The 15,230-nt window shown below is 46.9% G+C and overlaps 1 protein-coding gene across 16 annotated transcripts in view; it reads right to left on the bottom strand.

Moving 5' to 3' along the window:
- Window positions 1–15,230, bottom strand: part of EXTL3 (exostosin like glycosyltransferase 3) — a 130,783-nt gene that overhangs the window by 6,532 nt on the left and 109,021 nt on the right. For all 16 annotated transcript variants that reach the window (XM_055809956.1, XM_055809967.1, XM_055809962.1 and 13 more), the window contains one exon: window positions 688–815. In XM_055809956.1, coding sequence (XP_055665931.1) covers window positions 688–815 — 128 coding nt within the window. The remainder of the gene's footprint in view (window positions 1–687; window positions 816–15,230) is intronic.

Genomic DNA, 15,230 nt, shown 5'->3' with positions numbered 1-15,230 from the left:
GTTGCAGAAGCAGCCTGCAGAAACCTCCCACAGCAGGAGCCCACGTAACTGCTTTCTCCCTTTGCCTCGTAATCAGGAAGCTTTTTGCCAGGGTAACGTCAAGGGAAAATGTAGATGCTGGAGCAGAAAGGAGGTGGGAATGGCAGCAACCAGCACCAGCCTTTTCTGTTAACATCTGTCTTTTCCATGCTCTGCAGAAAAAAATTCCAAAAGAGATGTCACCTCCCAGTACCACATGGAGCAAAGAGGATGGCAGCCCACCACGAGCACATGAGCATCACATCCTGCAGTGGCTGAGAACATCCTGGCCTTGCCAACGGCACATGAAGGATGGAGTGCAACAGCCTCTTGGATTTGTTTTCAAGTTACCTTCCACCCTAGGAAGCCACTCACTCCCAAAACCACTAAGGGCACATTATCAGCACAGCAAAAGCCAGAGAGTCTAGGTCAAGAAGCGTGAGAATCAGGATTGCCTGGACAACCTGAAGTCAGCCCACTCACCTGCACTTGTTAAAATAGTTCATTAGTGCTTATTATTCCTCCAAGAAATTGAGTTGGAAAACCATGGGAAGGGACACTGTAGTCCTAATTCCGGCCCCAGCTTTACGCCACGCTGCATCTGAACAGACCCTAGATACAGCAAACATCAGTTTGGGTCCAAAGGCTACATGCGCAGAGGCTACTCACCGGAACCCAAACATGATCTCGTCATGCCGAAGGTGAGCATCGTCGTCAATGGACAGGATGGCCTCTGTCTCGATCTCATCCCACGGCAGGAACCGGTTGTTCAGGCTGTTTTTCTCTGTGCGGACAACCTAAGAGATGAACACATGATAGTTATGGTGGCTGTACGTGCCCAGAGAAGAGATTTAGGGGCTGAGCTTGCGTTCTGCAGCTGTCAGTCCAGCATTTTGGCACTTCCCCCCCTGTGATGGGGAAACACTTTCTAAACAAAAAGCATCACCTCACTCCGGCACCAGCTCCAGCTTCCAGCCCTTCTGCCTGCTGCCCCCTGCCCCATCTCACAGGGCTGCCGAGAGCCAAACCCACCCCCCGCTGCCAGGTCCCAGCCATAGCGGCTGTGCCAGCGGTCGCCTGCCCTCTTCGCACGCAGGAGGGTGGCTCCGCTGTAACAAAAAGAGAAAACACAGCAGCCACGGCTGGTCTCTCCTGTGGCCGCTGAGGAAGCGGCCCTTGCAGTATTTCTCCAGTGCTGATCTGAACTGAATTGTTTCTACGACAACTCACCACTTCTGCTTTGGACACGACTCGTTTGCAACGCCTCCCTCTCTCAGAGCTCCTCCAGCCCCATACTGTCCAATCTCCCTTATCCCCAGCCACACAGGTGTAAAATTGCACAGAATTTCTTCCTCTTCTTGATTCTTGATTCTTCCTCTTCTTGATTCTTGATTCTGCCCCTTCCATGCTGAATCCTTGCTCTTCCTTGCTCTTACACTGTCACCTGCCCTGGCTGATCTAGAGTCACTCGGTTCACCCTGGGCTTCCCGTCCTGTTCAATCCCCGCCATTGCTTCTTCTGTCTTTCCTCTGAACAATCTCTCTTGATTTAAAAATAAAGTCCAGCCTGGTGAAAAGAATAAGGTGTCACGGCAATAAAACCCCATTAAATAAGATTACATTTGATCACACAAAAAAAAGCCCAAACTGAAACCATTAACAGTGGAAAATATTTGTATCGGGGATCTGCATGACAGCTGGTACGATTAAATTCCCATGTAAAGCCAGTGTTAGTGCTTTCATCTGTCAATGGCTTCTGTTGGGGGGGGGGGGAATGGAACATTCAACGAGAATGCATTAAAATATTTCACTGAAGATCCATCAAAAGCACGAACAATTTACTGCAGGGAGGTGAACAAATTATGCAGCTCTAAGCCACGGTGGAGCAGGGCCAGAGCTGAGCCGGCAGCACACCCACCCCAGGAGGGCTGCAAAGCAATTAGTGCCTGTAGGAGAAGGCAAAAGCAGAGACAGACAATGCTGGTGCAGGAATTTCTTCCCCCTCTCCTTCCCAAGGTGGAGAACGATGACCAAAACCAGCATGGTGTTTGCAGTTACTTTCCGAGTTAGCATGAGCCAGCAGATGCTCCCAGGGATATCTTCTGTATCTGGGAACTGCTGGAAAATCGCCGTTGCAGGCATCACGGTGGGAACGGACGATGGGGAGGGAAGTGGGAGAGGAGGCAGCTCCACACACTGATTTGGGGGGAGGCAGCTGGTAAGACAGAAAGCAAAAAACTAGGAAGTCTGGAACAGTACGGCCCTAAGGCACTGGCTCAGGAGGCCAAGGAAGACCTGGACACAAGGAGACCAATGCAGCTTTGAGAAAACCACCTCTGCAGAAGCATCACTGACCTCAACACGCTGTGGGCATCCTCTGGATGCATCAACCAGGAAAGGAAAGGAGCCAAGAGCAGTCCCCAAATTGTTGACAAGGAGAATTTAAATCTTCTCCTACATCGCCAGGGCTGTATCTGTAGCTGGCTTTGGCAAACCCAAGTGCTCCTGCAGCGGCACCAGGAGAACCAGGCTTACTGGCTCTGAAAGAGGGGACATGGCTCTGGATGGGGCAGCTGAGCCCCGCTCCAAGATGCTTTTTGGACTGGAAGAGCACTTTGGCAAACTGGTATGACAACAAAACCAAGAACATTGCTCAGGGCAGCAAAGCAGACCTTGGTGAGGGCCACTGGTCCCTGCAGTGGGGCACAGGCATTTCAACTTTTAATTAAGAGCCGTTAGCCCCAATTTCCAACCCTTTTCTAATTAATCACCCAGTGCATCACTGCATGTACACAAGCTGATTTTATTATGTGAGTGGTTAAACGCCTCAGGAAATTTTCTGCCTCCCACACTTGGCCGGCTCCTTTCCCAGCCAGCACACAGGCAGCCCACCCTGCACGCCAGCCCTCAGCTGCTTCATGAAGACTTCAGGATTGGCAGTGATTGCAAAAACCACCCGAGAGCAGCTTTCATGGTTTCTGACATTGGCAATGCCCCCTCCAGTAAATTCCAGTCTAGACCAGCTGGGAACTGGTCATAACTCTCTCCAGCTCAACAACAGTGTAAGATGGGTTTCTGAAAGTAGCCCCACTTCTCCTGATTAAGTTGTGACCACCGGTTTTTTCCTCCCATCGCAGATCCCACCTTCTAGGGAGTCTGCAAACGTATTAAACCCAGCACCAACACATAATTTAGCCTTCTGCTAAGGAGCATGTGCCACGCTGTGTCCCTGCTGTTACAACGGTACTGCCTCCGAAAGCCTGATCTTATTGACGTCTGTGGGTGTCTTACTCATTAGGATTAGCAGAAGTTGGACTGAGTCCATAATAAATATGCTTTCCAGGCAAGGTCCTGCCTTGCCAGTTGAAGATGTATGGATGGATAAAGGACAAAAGAAGAGCGAGCACCACCAGGCTGAGCAGCAGAAGCCCCTCTCTGCCTCAGCGATGTCCTGGGAAGCAGGTACCACTTTGAATTTATCAGGCTCCTACTCACCATGGGCCTTCATCTCAGCTTCTCAGGAAAGATTCAGGTTCTGTGACTACAAACATCAACTCACTTCTGCTCCCCACAGCTGAAAAGGGCAGCACAGAGGTTTTGCCCACAGCACTGTCCTACATTTCATGGTCAAGCCACTTTTAAAGCTCTCCCACCGTCAGAGCAAGCCCCTGCGGCAAGTGCACTTTTTTGTGTCACTCATTTCCAAAGGGACCGTGCAAAAGATTAAAGAGAATCCAGGGCCAGATCTGAGCTTTGGCTGCTATTCAAAATTGAGGGAGAGGTAAAGATGCGATGTTCAGCTCAGAGGTCCAATGACCCAACAAAGTGGGAGCTGGTTTTCACCTCAGCTTTGGCATCAGGCCCACCTTCTTGTGTCGTAAAGATCTGGCCAGGAGGCAAAACTCAGCACAAGTTCTGCAACAGGCATGTTTCCAGTTATTCCATCAAGTTTCAACCTTTGCAGGTCTGGAAATGCCAATATTCAGCTTTTGCATTTCACAGAAAATACGGGTACTCCAGCCTTTCATCTGGGAGTAGTTAAGATTTAAGCAGCCTGCAAATTGGTAGGTCCCAAGGAAAACCCCGGCAAACTTTACTGATTGACTTGTTTTCCCGTAACTTGCTGAACAATAACATGATGCAACGACTGTCAATTGAGACAGTGAAGCAGATCCTGCCTGAAACATCTGAAATTGGGGACCCCAGAGGATAAAGAGATCAGTGCACTGGCATTAAACTCTTCCCTAAAGAGAAGGATGCTACAAAGGAGCCAGATGCCTCCAAGCCTTGCTAAGCACATTCAATTCGTCACATTAGCTCCAGCAAAAGTTAGAAGCAACTTAAAGCTATGGCTTTTGATGCCTTGTTTTCAAAGAAAGTATCTCAATTTACAGCACTTAGGATGCGGCTAATTGTCATCAGACAACTATTCAGTGGCTTTTATAAATCTCTGCATTTTCCCCTGGGCGACTACACTGCAGGGCGGGGACCTGCAGGCAGCGATCCAAGATGGGAACGATGGGGCCGAGATTCAAAACCTTCCTCCTGCCTCCATCCCCCCGAGAAGGTTCAGGTGCAGTGCCTCCCCAGGCAAGACCAGGTTTTGATCTTGACCGCATATAGTGCAAGTCAAGCTGCGGAAACGAGGGCATCGCATTATTAGACAGAAAATATAACTCTGAAGAAAGATAAAAGTGAATTTCTGCAAAAAACTTCTCTGCTTTAACACCAGCAACTGATCTTGTAAAAACAGGTTAGAGAAAATGGGAAAGAGTATTTGATTTAAGGACTTGAAACGTTTCTATATCTCCTAAAGTTTTTACATTTCAATGGGCCTCTAAACCCACCAGATTTCTCAGGCACAGAATGGCCATTATGGGCACAGACATACTCAGGAGATTATTAGGCCAGGTAAAAAAAAAAAAAAAAGGCAGCAAAATAAAAAAAAAAGTCTAATCCTCTCCCTCACACGGCATTAAGCGGCATTTGCCAGATTTTCATGACTTCATCACACACTTAAAATACAGCTGAACGACACCTTATTGTGCCATGTCCTCAGCTGCAGGTATCTCAAAGCACTCTTCCAGCAAGAACAGATTAATCTCCCTCCACCACATGTGGGGCTGGGTGGAGAAAGCCAGCAGACACTACGGTGATCACACATCTCTATGTACAGTCAAGAGTCATTTTACATTGCCATATCCAGGGATTTATAAGCCAGAGGAGGTCATCTTGATAATCTTGTGTGACCTTCTTTCATGGTGGACCAGGACTTGATGCAGCCACCCTTCCTCTGGAAGGCTCTCACCACACAGCACCATAAAACAACTGTGGAATGACAACTCGGACCAAATGACAAAGCCATGAGTTCAGACCTCACAGCACCAGTTGAACTCTAACGTCAAACTCAACAAAGATGTTCCTCAGCGAAGCTGAAACATTACACTCTGGCAAAACAGAGCCAGCAGTTACCCAAGGAGGTTAAAACAGTGAGTAGGACACAAAATCAGACAGCGAGCTACAAGGGAGACACAAGCACATTTACCAAAAAGCCACCTTCCCTTGCAGCAAACATTAAGGCTCCAAACACTGAGCAGAGCATCAGTGGTAGTACCTGCGCACAAACGTCAGCCCCTCCAGACTCAAAACTATCCCAGATCGTGTACTTCTAGCTAGCTGCCTTCAGTTATTTTGGGGTTTTCCTTGGGAATATTTCTTTTTTTAAATGCTTTGCTATCAGCTCAATGGCCCCCAGCTCAAAATCATGAACCTCCTAGACAGTTTGCAAACTTTTGAGGCAAACTGAAAGACCTAAGATGCCTCCGAGCACCCAACACACCGTATTAGAAGTTTCTGCCCTTTCAGCAAATCAATTCAAAGTGATTCAGTTCCATAATGTGGGGGTGGTTTTTTTGACTCAAGGAGCACAAAACCCCACAACTCTATGCAAGCCCATTTGCTCCTGGTGTTGTTCATAGCTGTGTTGGCCAAATGGATCTTAAAAACGTTAGAGAGAACTAAAACAGAGCATAAATCCAGAGTCTGCCCAGCAATAATGCCCTTATCCAATACTTTATAGTACATTTTTATACATAAATACAAAAATGCAGTAAAATCAATATCTTCCAGCAATCTCCTTGCTAGTGAGGCTCTATGCTTAAGCTTTAAATTAAGTGTCACATATAATTTGACGTTGAAAACATGAAGAATGCCTATGCCCTTGGAGAAGTTTTGACAGCTCAACTTAGTGAACTCGATTGATTTCTGGGCAAAGAGCAAACTCTGCAAGAAACCAGGGACCTCATTGCTCATGTCAGGTCTTTACAAGAAAAAAGCCAGAAGGATGCCCTCAGGAGAGCTGGATAATTCAGGGAGACAAAGAACAAGCTCTCAGGAAAAGGATCCGTTCCAGTCATCCCCAAATATGCGCCAATTCAACCCAAACAGGCTGGGGAAAAACAGCACCATAGGCAGAGTGGGGATGGGGACACCACGAGCTCCCTTTTACCACACAGCTGAGAATTATGGCACTGAAGATGCGGGAGCCAAATGCATCTTCCTCTTCCGCATGAAGAGTTGACCTCAATATATGCTTTGAAGGAAAAAGAGCACTCCTGCCAACGCAGTCCTCCAGGGAGGGTGCAGATTTACAGCACTGTCAATCCCTTTTCTTGGCACCAACTCTGAACGTTTTATTAATAAGATTCAGTGAAGCAAGCCTCTTGCTTTGCAGGGCAGCACTCAAGCCAGAGGCACCCAGTGCCGTGTCCTTTTGCTTACCGCTGTCCCAAAGACTGATCCGCTGGACCAGACCAAAGTCCTCTGCCAAACTCAGCCTGGGCTGAGGAGGACAGCACTGACCTCAGGGGTAGGATCTGCCCAGGACCTCATCTGGGGCAAAGCTCCCAGTGAAGACCCTGCTGTTCTGTTCCACATGGAGGACTAGGTAGGAGTTCAGCTCCTCTCCACAAAGAAAAGTGGTAACACATCTCCCAGATCATGGGTGACCAGGCTGACCACTTGGACTTGGCTCCAGAGGTGCCATCGTCACTGTACCCACCCATCAAGGAAGGTGAGATCTGCATATTCAGGAGCTGATGATCTTCATCCCATCCATATCCCACATAACCTTGTTTCAAGTTGAGCAGGTACCTTCCCCTCTACCCTGATGATGATTTTTTTTTCCTTCTGCAGAAAGTACAGGGGGAACCAAGACTTCTCCAGCTCTCCCTTGCGCCTGCAGGCTCATAGCACATGTGGCTGCTAATGTGGAAATGAAAGCAATTAAAGATCAGCCAAACTCGGGTTAATAGAGGTTAGGGAGGGCTTTGTTAAGATGCCTTTGGGAGATGGCAAACTCCAGCAGTGGGGAACAAGTAGGTACTAAATATCCCTGAAACTATTCTGTAACCAGACATTTATTTTCAATGCCTAGATTGGAAAAATTCGAACATCATTTGACTAAGAAACTTGCCAGATCAGCCCTTAAGACCCACAGACTACCAGATACACCAGGGTCCCTTCCCCCTCTGCATCAGCATACTAACACTGAGATTATTTACAAGACTCCTCAGAACGAGTTATGTGTGTGCAGGTTCACATATGCATAAGCAGAATAAATCACATATTTTTTTACCACAGCTGACTCCATTCCCTACTCCCTCTGCAACCGAGGTGTTAGATCAGACTGGCACTTGCTTCTTTGCAAATTCAACCAGAGATGCGGATGAGGAAGATGACAAGTCTCCCTGGTCCTACAAAACAACATCATCCTTGAAGCTGTGTATTTTTTCACAAGTGCAGCTGTCAGAAAGGGTTTGCACTGACCCGCTGGAAATCAAGCAACAAGTCTAGGATGTCAGATGGGGATACAGCACACTGTAAACATCCCGGCTAGGACAGGGATTTTGGCATCGGGAGAGGCTCCATATCGAAACTACACACCTGAGGCTCACTCTCTTAGAGATGACTTTTAACTTTCTCTCATGCTCTGTATTATCTTCCCTCCATTTAACACGTCAGGGAGCTGAAAAGAGAGAAGAGGCTGGTCCCAAGGCAGGCACCGCACGTGCAAAGAGCCAAGCTTGCTGCCAAGGCAGCTGCCAAGGAGAAGCCAAAGAAGCTGTTGCCATCACTACAGATGCCACCAAAAATCTCTGCAGCCATCTACCCCTTCCCAGTTAGGTGATGTTTGTGTGAATTACACGGCTCTGACCAAGACCGCGGTCTTTTTTTCCCTCAATTTTCTCAGCATTTTATCACTAGCTGCTCCTGGGCAAGCTGAGCCACTCCACAAAAGCTGGCAAGATCGCCATGGCTCTCAGCCCAGCTCTCAAATCTATTTGACTGCCCTTACCAAGGACAACTACGGCAGTGCTTACTGAAGACTATCAATCGCCTCCTCCTTAAAGCGCAGCATCACGCTCAGCCGCCCTGGGGTCCTGCCGTGCCCACGCAGCACTGCTTCCTCCTGCCTCCCCCCAGGAGAGAACCCGTCCTGTTTGCAGGCACCAGAAGTTCATCCAATTCCTAATGGCCAGCATCCTGCTTTCTACAGCTAAAACCACCCTGAAAAACACAGATCCAAGCCTCCATTTCAGCCAGGCAATTCTTCGTTTCATATGAAACAAAAAAATCTGACCTCACCCAACACAACACGATGCTCCTCCCGGCATGCTGCCAGGCTGACGGGGCTGTGCGGGCAGGCAGCAGGCAGAAGATGGGATCCTTTCCCACCGTAACCAAGCCCTGGAGATGATGCCTTTCCTCCCTGTAAGCACACTCTCATTCCCAGCCCAGACGCAAAAACCTCAAGGAAATGAGTCCAGCACAACACGGGACTACAGTGCATTTCCGACAGTTCCCGACAAGCTGCAAATCCAGGGGAAATTGCAGCCCTGCACTCTGACACACACATAAACATGGTGTTAAAGCCCTTTCCAGAAACACCACCAGAACTGGGAGGTCTTAGCAGACTGGCATTTTGTAAAGAAATGGATGTTCTTTTGATTGTGTGCATTTACGATGAAGTTTAAAAAACTCAGATGCAGAAAGCAACTCTTTGAGGTGTTTAAGACAACAAATCTTCTGCCATTATCCTGGGGTTAACACACTCAAAGCCAGAAGATACTGATAAATGGGCATGGATGTAACCACAGCTCCTAAAGGAGCCCCATTACCCCAGCCAAAGCCATCCCAGGGAGAGATGCAGGCTGTTCAGATCCACCTGCGTGCGAGGTGCAGCTGTAAGGGGATGTGCTCCTCTTGTGACTGGTCTCTCCCCAGGAAACAGCGTTGCCATCCCCAGCTGGCTCCCAGCTCCGCTCCGGTTAGTCTGGATGAGGCCCAGGCCATGCAGCAATCTGCTGCAGCCGGGCAAGGTGGTGAGCAGGCAGGAGAAAGAAGACAGCACTCGTCTACAGGTGCCCACTCCCAGACCTCTTCCACATCAGTTTTCACCTACCCTGGATGTATCGTCTGGAATCTGCTCTCTTGCTTGATTTGATGGCACTTGCACCAAAAATATCCGTCATGTATTTGAACGTCCACCCAAAAACAGCTCTTCAGAAACACTCTTAGCTGGATGTTTCTTCAGTCATCTATTGCCTGATGAGACGTCCCTGTTTTTTACAGTGGCTTCCCCTGGCAGTTCTTCACCTTCTCGTTTTCCCTTTAATCTTTGCTTGTAAAGATGTATGGGAAAGTTACCGTTATTCCCTTCCTCATGTATTAATTATTCAGTGCTTCTTCCCCAGTCCTTCACCTTGAAACAGCCCCCCTCCTTTGTACACCCTGGACCTCCAGACTTCTGTACTTGGCTACCTCCAACTCAAGGCATTTTCAAAATTTGAATGAAAAGGATTTATAGACTATTTTAAGATCCATCTCCAGAGGTATGAAAAGAGTTTCACTGGAAGAGTGTTTAGCTACAAAGCTATCCAAAGGCAGCATATAGTGCATATAAATTGGCAAAACAGATGCATTTTTAAAATACGCGTAATTAAATAATGCAGCATAAAACCAAGCATAAATTATCCCCCACTGAGAACAAAACCACACAGGAAGATACTATTAGAAATCCTTTTTTTAAAACTGATATTGTGTCCATGCACGTAGTATGTGTAAACACTTGGTCTCTCTTTAAACTACTCGACTGCTATCAGTGGGTTGCTCATCTCTGAGATGAGAAAACAGCTTGCAATACAAATAAAACTGATTATTTATTCATTTTCATATGGGTGCAGCTGTCTCATCTTTCTAGAGAACCTAAAGCAGAAGAATGCTTATTTTAACATTAAAAGGATCTAGATACTCACTTATTTTTATTCTCTCCGTGTGTTGCTGTTAGTGGCTGTGCAATTAAAGATGCACGTTGAGTTGGTTGTCCGACTAGATTTATTTTACAATTATTTGTAATTATTTGGCTGCAAAGAACGTCCCTGGGATAACACGCTGCTACTTGCAGTTGAGGCTTTCAAATACCTCGTCTCCCATTGCTTCACCTCACTCCTTTCTCAACTTTCTGAGACTGCTCTGTGCTTTACATGAAAGCTTGCAGGAAAAAACTGCTGAGCACAGGGGGACAGAAAAGCTCACAATCCAACTTCCATTAACACATCTGGGATCACAAACCAGATTTACAAGTTGCCATTTGCTGTGAAACCAGAGAAAGTCATTTGAGGAGGGAAGATCTCATGCTCAGGGTTTTGATACTGATAACCCCAAATTTGGGTTTGGGGGGGGGCTGAGATTTTTTTTGCAATGAGATAGGCAATATCCAAAGGCGCGATTGTTGTGACAGACATTGTGGTTCTTCTCTGATGCTCAAGCTGCAGCTAGATGAATGTTGCAAACCTGCTTTCACCTGGCAAATCCTGTCTTGCTATTCAAGGCTTGAAAAATCAGATGAAATTCTGCCCAGCCTAGAAGCAGTCCCAGAGCTCAGCATCGAAACATACTCGGGAGAAAATAGATGGCACTGGGAGAGTGTGTAGCAAGAGCATGAACGGATTCAGTGCAAGCAGGGGCATATGTACACAGTTACTTGTGTAAGCCAGGTTAAGGCAAATAAACTAGAAGCATCCTGTCTGCAGGGTTTCTGCTGCCATTTCGAAGTGGCAGTGTTGAACTGGCCTGCAGTACAGCCCTTACCAGATGCTGATTCTGCTGCAAGGTTTTGCTCTTCTCCTGCTGTCCATGGCTCTTGTAGGCACCCTTTGCAAGAGGCCACGTAGGGTGCCACATCCAGCTTTCTGCAGGAAGGACAACGATTCCGCCACCAAGACTTCTCCAGTGACAGCACCAAAACACTCATCCTTAACAGAAACATGTTTTAAGAAAAACTGTTTTCTCAGCCTTCACTTTACCCTTCCCAGCTTCAAGCTCCTGCTTCTGTCAGTCCATCTCAACTCTGAACTTCATCCTCTATGCCTCTTCTTCCTCTCCAATACCCTTTGGCTGCTATAGTGGTAATTTTAACAGCCAAAAGGCTGTTGGATAAAACAGCTTGCTCTTGTAAAGCTTGGGGGTAATGATATAATGCACTGTTGAAACTACTGGCATGCTCCAAGCTGACATGGCTGCATTTTAACAAACCAGTGCTGTCTTTCCTTTCCTAATCTCGCAGGGCAGCTGTTCGATTGACAAATGTTTGCTAACAACTCAAAGATCTTTGGATGGAAATAAATTAAGAGGATTTTCAAAGGTCAGTCCTACACAATAGGAATATTGCCCTTGCAGATTCTAAGTTATGAAAACGGACAAATTTCACCCAATGCCTGACAGTGCAGCATCCATTAAGTTAAGTGGTGAAACAACAGTGTTGGATGCATAAGGCTGAGACCTAAGGGCTCGGGGCTGGGGAAGCTCTGTATCACTTAATACAGGAAAAAAATAGCAGGCTTGTGTTGGCCCCTCCATGTCCATCCTCAATAAATTTTATATGCACTATAAAATTCAATCCAAGGGGAAGCTTTTTCCCGCCTATGACCTCCCCATCTCTGTAGCATCACTTCTCTGGCTCCATGTCTCCACCCAGCCTGGGTGCTTCCCCCCCCCCCCCCCCCCCCCCCCCCCCCAACAAGATCCGGCAGCGTGCTTGGGGAGAGCAGGGACACCTGACTTGCATTTTCTGCGCTAAAGCCATTTTGCTAATATTAGGTAAAATAAAGAGATGCCATTTCTAACCAGCCCTCACTGTTGAAAAAGAGAGCACACAAAGAGACAGAAAGAGGGCAGGCAGCATCTTTTAACTCTTTTTGCATGGTAGAGTATCCTCAGGGATGGAGGATTCAAACTACTTGTGGGCAGCAAAAACTTCCCAGAGTTAGACTGGTAAACAACAACAGCTCAGGAATAGATATGCATGCTGCCAGTGAGCCTGGGAAAAGACACCACCCTTCTGCTTCAGATTTAAGCCAACTTTGACTCCTGGGATTCAGTGGGAGTTTGGTTCTGCCAACAGAGGAGCTACATATCCTCATAGCATCCTGGCCCACCCCCCAGAGGCAGGCAGAGCCTGAGGACCACATCAGGCTAGAGTGACCACGGTTCTGAACTAGCTTTCATCTCTCAGATCTATTTTGGTTACTGTAGGGAAGCTGGCACCGCACCCTGCGGGGCAGAGTGGCACAAGGTCAGAGTGATACCCGCAGCCAGGACTGCTGTATGCCACTTGGGCTAGTTTGTTTTCAGAGCAGCTTGTGAAATTCAGAGCAGCAGAGTGAAAACAGGCCAGGAAAGAATCCATAACGAGGACTATCCTGGTCCTGTATTTGAACTCACCACAGAAATGCTGTGTACTACAGCCTGTACAGATAAAGAAAAGCTTGACCAGCTCACAGAGGAACTGACTGGGAAAGCCTGACCTTACTTTGGCAAAAATATTCAGCATCCCTGCCTTACTTCCCCAGCTGTGCTATGTAGGTGGAGGGCTCATCACAGATGTCAGACAGGTACAATCTCGGTACATTGTCCTCCTTGGAAGAGCCATATGAGAGCCTAAGAAAGATGCACAAACTGCAACTCCCTGACTTACTTAAAAAAAAAAAAAAAGACAAGCAAACCCCAAAAACTTCTAGAAGTATTGAAGCCTAGGTCTCTCTCAGCCCTTCAGTCTTAAGACTCCACCAGCTAATTCATGTACTTGTAATTTCACTGGAAAAGACACATTGCTATTCCCCTGGTCCACGCTGAGAAGTCTGGCAGCAAATGGACTGAGAGCTCAGGGATGGGTCTGAGAAGGGCTGTCGCATCTCATCTGCAAGGCAGAGAGCATGTTAAAAGTCAGCAAGGTGGTTTAGAAGTGCCCCTGAGATACCCTCTTCTTGTTAAGCCATCAGCTGCCATGCAGTACCAGGTCATCAGCATCAGTGGGAAGGAAACAGCAACATCCATCTTAGAGATACAGAAATGCACAATGAAGAGAGTCACAGCATCTTCAGTGGAAGAAGAAAGTGGTGGAAACCCAAGGGATGAGGTCCCAGGGGACTATTGGAAATACCTTCTTTCTCTTCACTAAGTGAGGCAGAGCTTATTTTTCCACACTTTTCTCTTTGGCTGATAGCCCAGTTGCTTTAATTAACAGAGACTTTCGTCAGTGCAAATCCTCAGTATTGTTGTGCAATTACTTCTTCAGCAGGTTCCTTCTCTTTCTACTCGGTATCTGTCAAACAGGATTTCCACTACAGCAGTAGAACAAAACGCCTGGCAGAGCAGGTGAGATTATTTTTAAATTTGCTAAATTTGGTACGTCTCGCTGTTTGGAATACATTATGTCCAACGATGCTCGGTGATGTTGTTCAGCATTTACAAGGTGCTGTGTCCCATCCTAGAAGAGGTTTAGTACAGGCGTTCATATCTGGGGGCTGAAGGCATCAAAATAAACACTGTATCTCAACTCACAGAGGAAGGAATTGGGGTCAGACTATTAACTCACTGAGCAGCTACTAAAAGAGCCAGTATATAAACTTGGTATATAAGCAGAGGCAAGAAGCCATCAAGTTTGCAGGGAAGAGGACAGAGGATTTATTAATGCTTTCTTTGATGGGAAGAGGACAGAGGATTTATTAATGCTTACGTGGCTGGGAGAAGCAACCATAGAGAGCTCTCAGGCACGCAAACCCACTTTTGGCTTCCAGGTTTATTCCAGACTGGAAGCTTTCTGAAGAGCTCCGAGTTGGGAAGGCTGAGATCTCAGTGGGAAAGTTCTGATGTGTCTGGATGAAATGAAGACAGCTTTCTGCCAGCATGTCTGTCCTCAAACCCATTATCTAGAAATGAAAGCTCATTTATATAATGTTAGAAGAAAAGAACTAGCAAACCCATACCACAAATCCCTAATCAGCGTTTTATCTCTTGTTGTTCCATGACTACAGCTCATCGAGAAAAGCAATGTCTATCAGCTCAAATACCAGACAACAGGGCCGGGAGCTTACCCCGAATGTGGCCAAGTAAAGGGGAAAGGCATTTTCACCAATCGCGCAATCTCACCTCAGCAAGCAATAAATGCCTTCTCACTTGACATGGCAGAGCTGGTTGATGACAAATCAGGATACAAGCCCCAGATGGGCTTCTGAGGACCTTCTCTTTGCTCATAGGCTTCGGCTGCTGGATCCTAATCGCTGGAGCCATTGGCTGAATCCTACTTCACCTAGTCCATGTCTCATATCAGTCCCACCGTCTTCCATCCAGAGGAGTAGAAGACAGCAGCAAGAGGAAGACCATCCCCACCCTCTCGAAGCCATAGGCTTTGTGGTGGGCAATGCTAAGTTCTTCAAAGCTTGGCTTGCCCCGAGACTTTTAGTATTTAGTGATCTATTTAAACCTCTCCCGCTAGTCAATTAAAAAGTTAAACAAAATCAAGGGGAACAAATGCTTGCATCTAGAGGTAGTTAATACATTACTGCCAAACACATGCTTGGGACGAATAGAGACTGCCACAACCACCTCCCACAACTCACAATATGGCCTGGGAATTAAGGACCGGCATGTGTTAGAAATTACAGAGTTCACATACATGAGACATGATTAAAAACAATTCCTTTTATAAATTTCTGATAAAATCAACCTGATTATTACCAGCGGTTTGAAACCAATTTACTTTGTCACCTGCATTCAAAGCAAGAGGAAAATGAGCCTTATTGCAAAGAATTATCTAGCTTACATCTGTTATATTCCCTAGAAAAGTGCTTTTCTTGCTCCCTGTTTGCTCTC

The sequence above is a fragment of the Falco peregrinus genome, chromosome 7 (assembly GCF_023634155.1).
Source record: "Falco peregrinus isolate bFalPer1 chromosome 7, bFalPer1.pri, whole genome shotgun sequence".
NCBI classification, from domain to species: Eukaryota; Metazoa; Chordata; class Aves; order Falconiformes; family Falconidae; genus Falco; species Falco peregrinus.
This window is presented reverse-complemented; position numbering and strand designations above follow the sequence as displayed.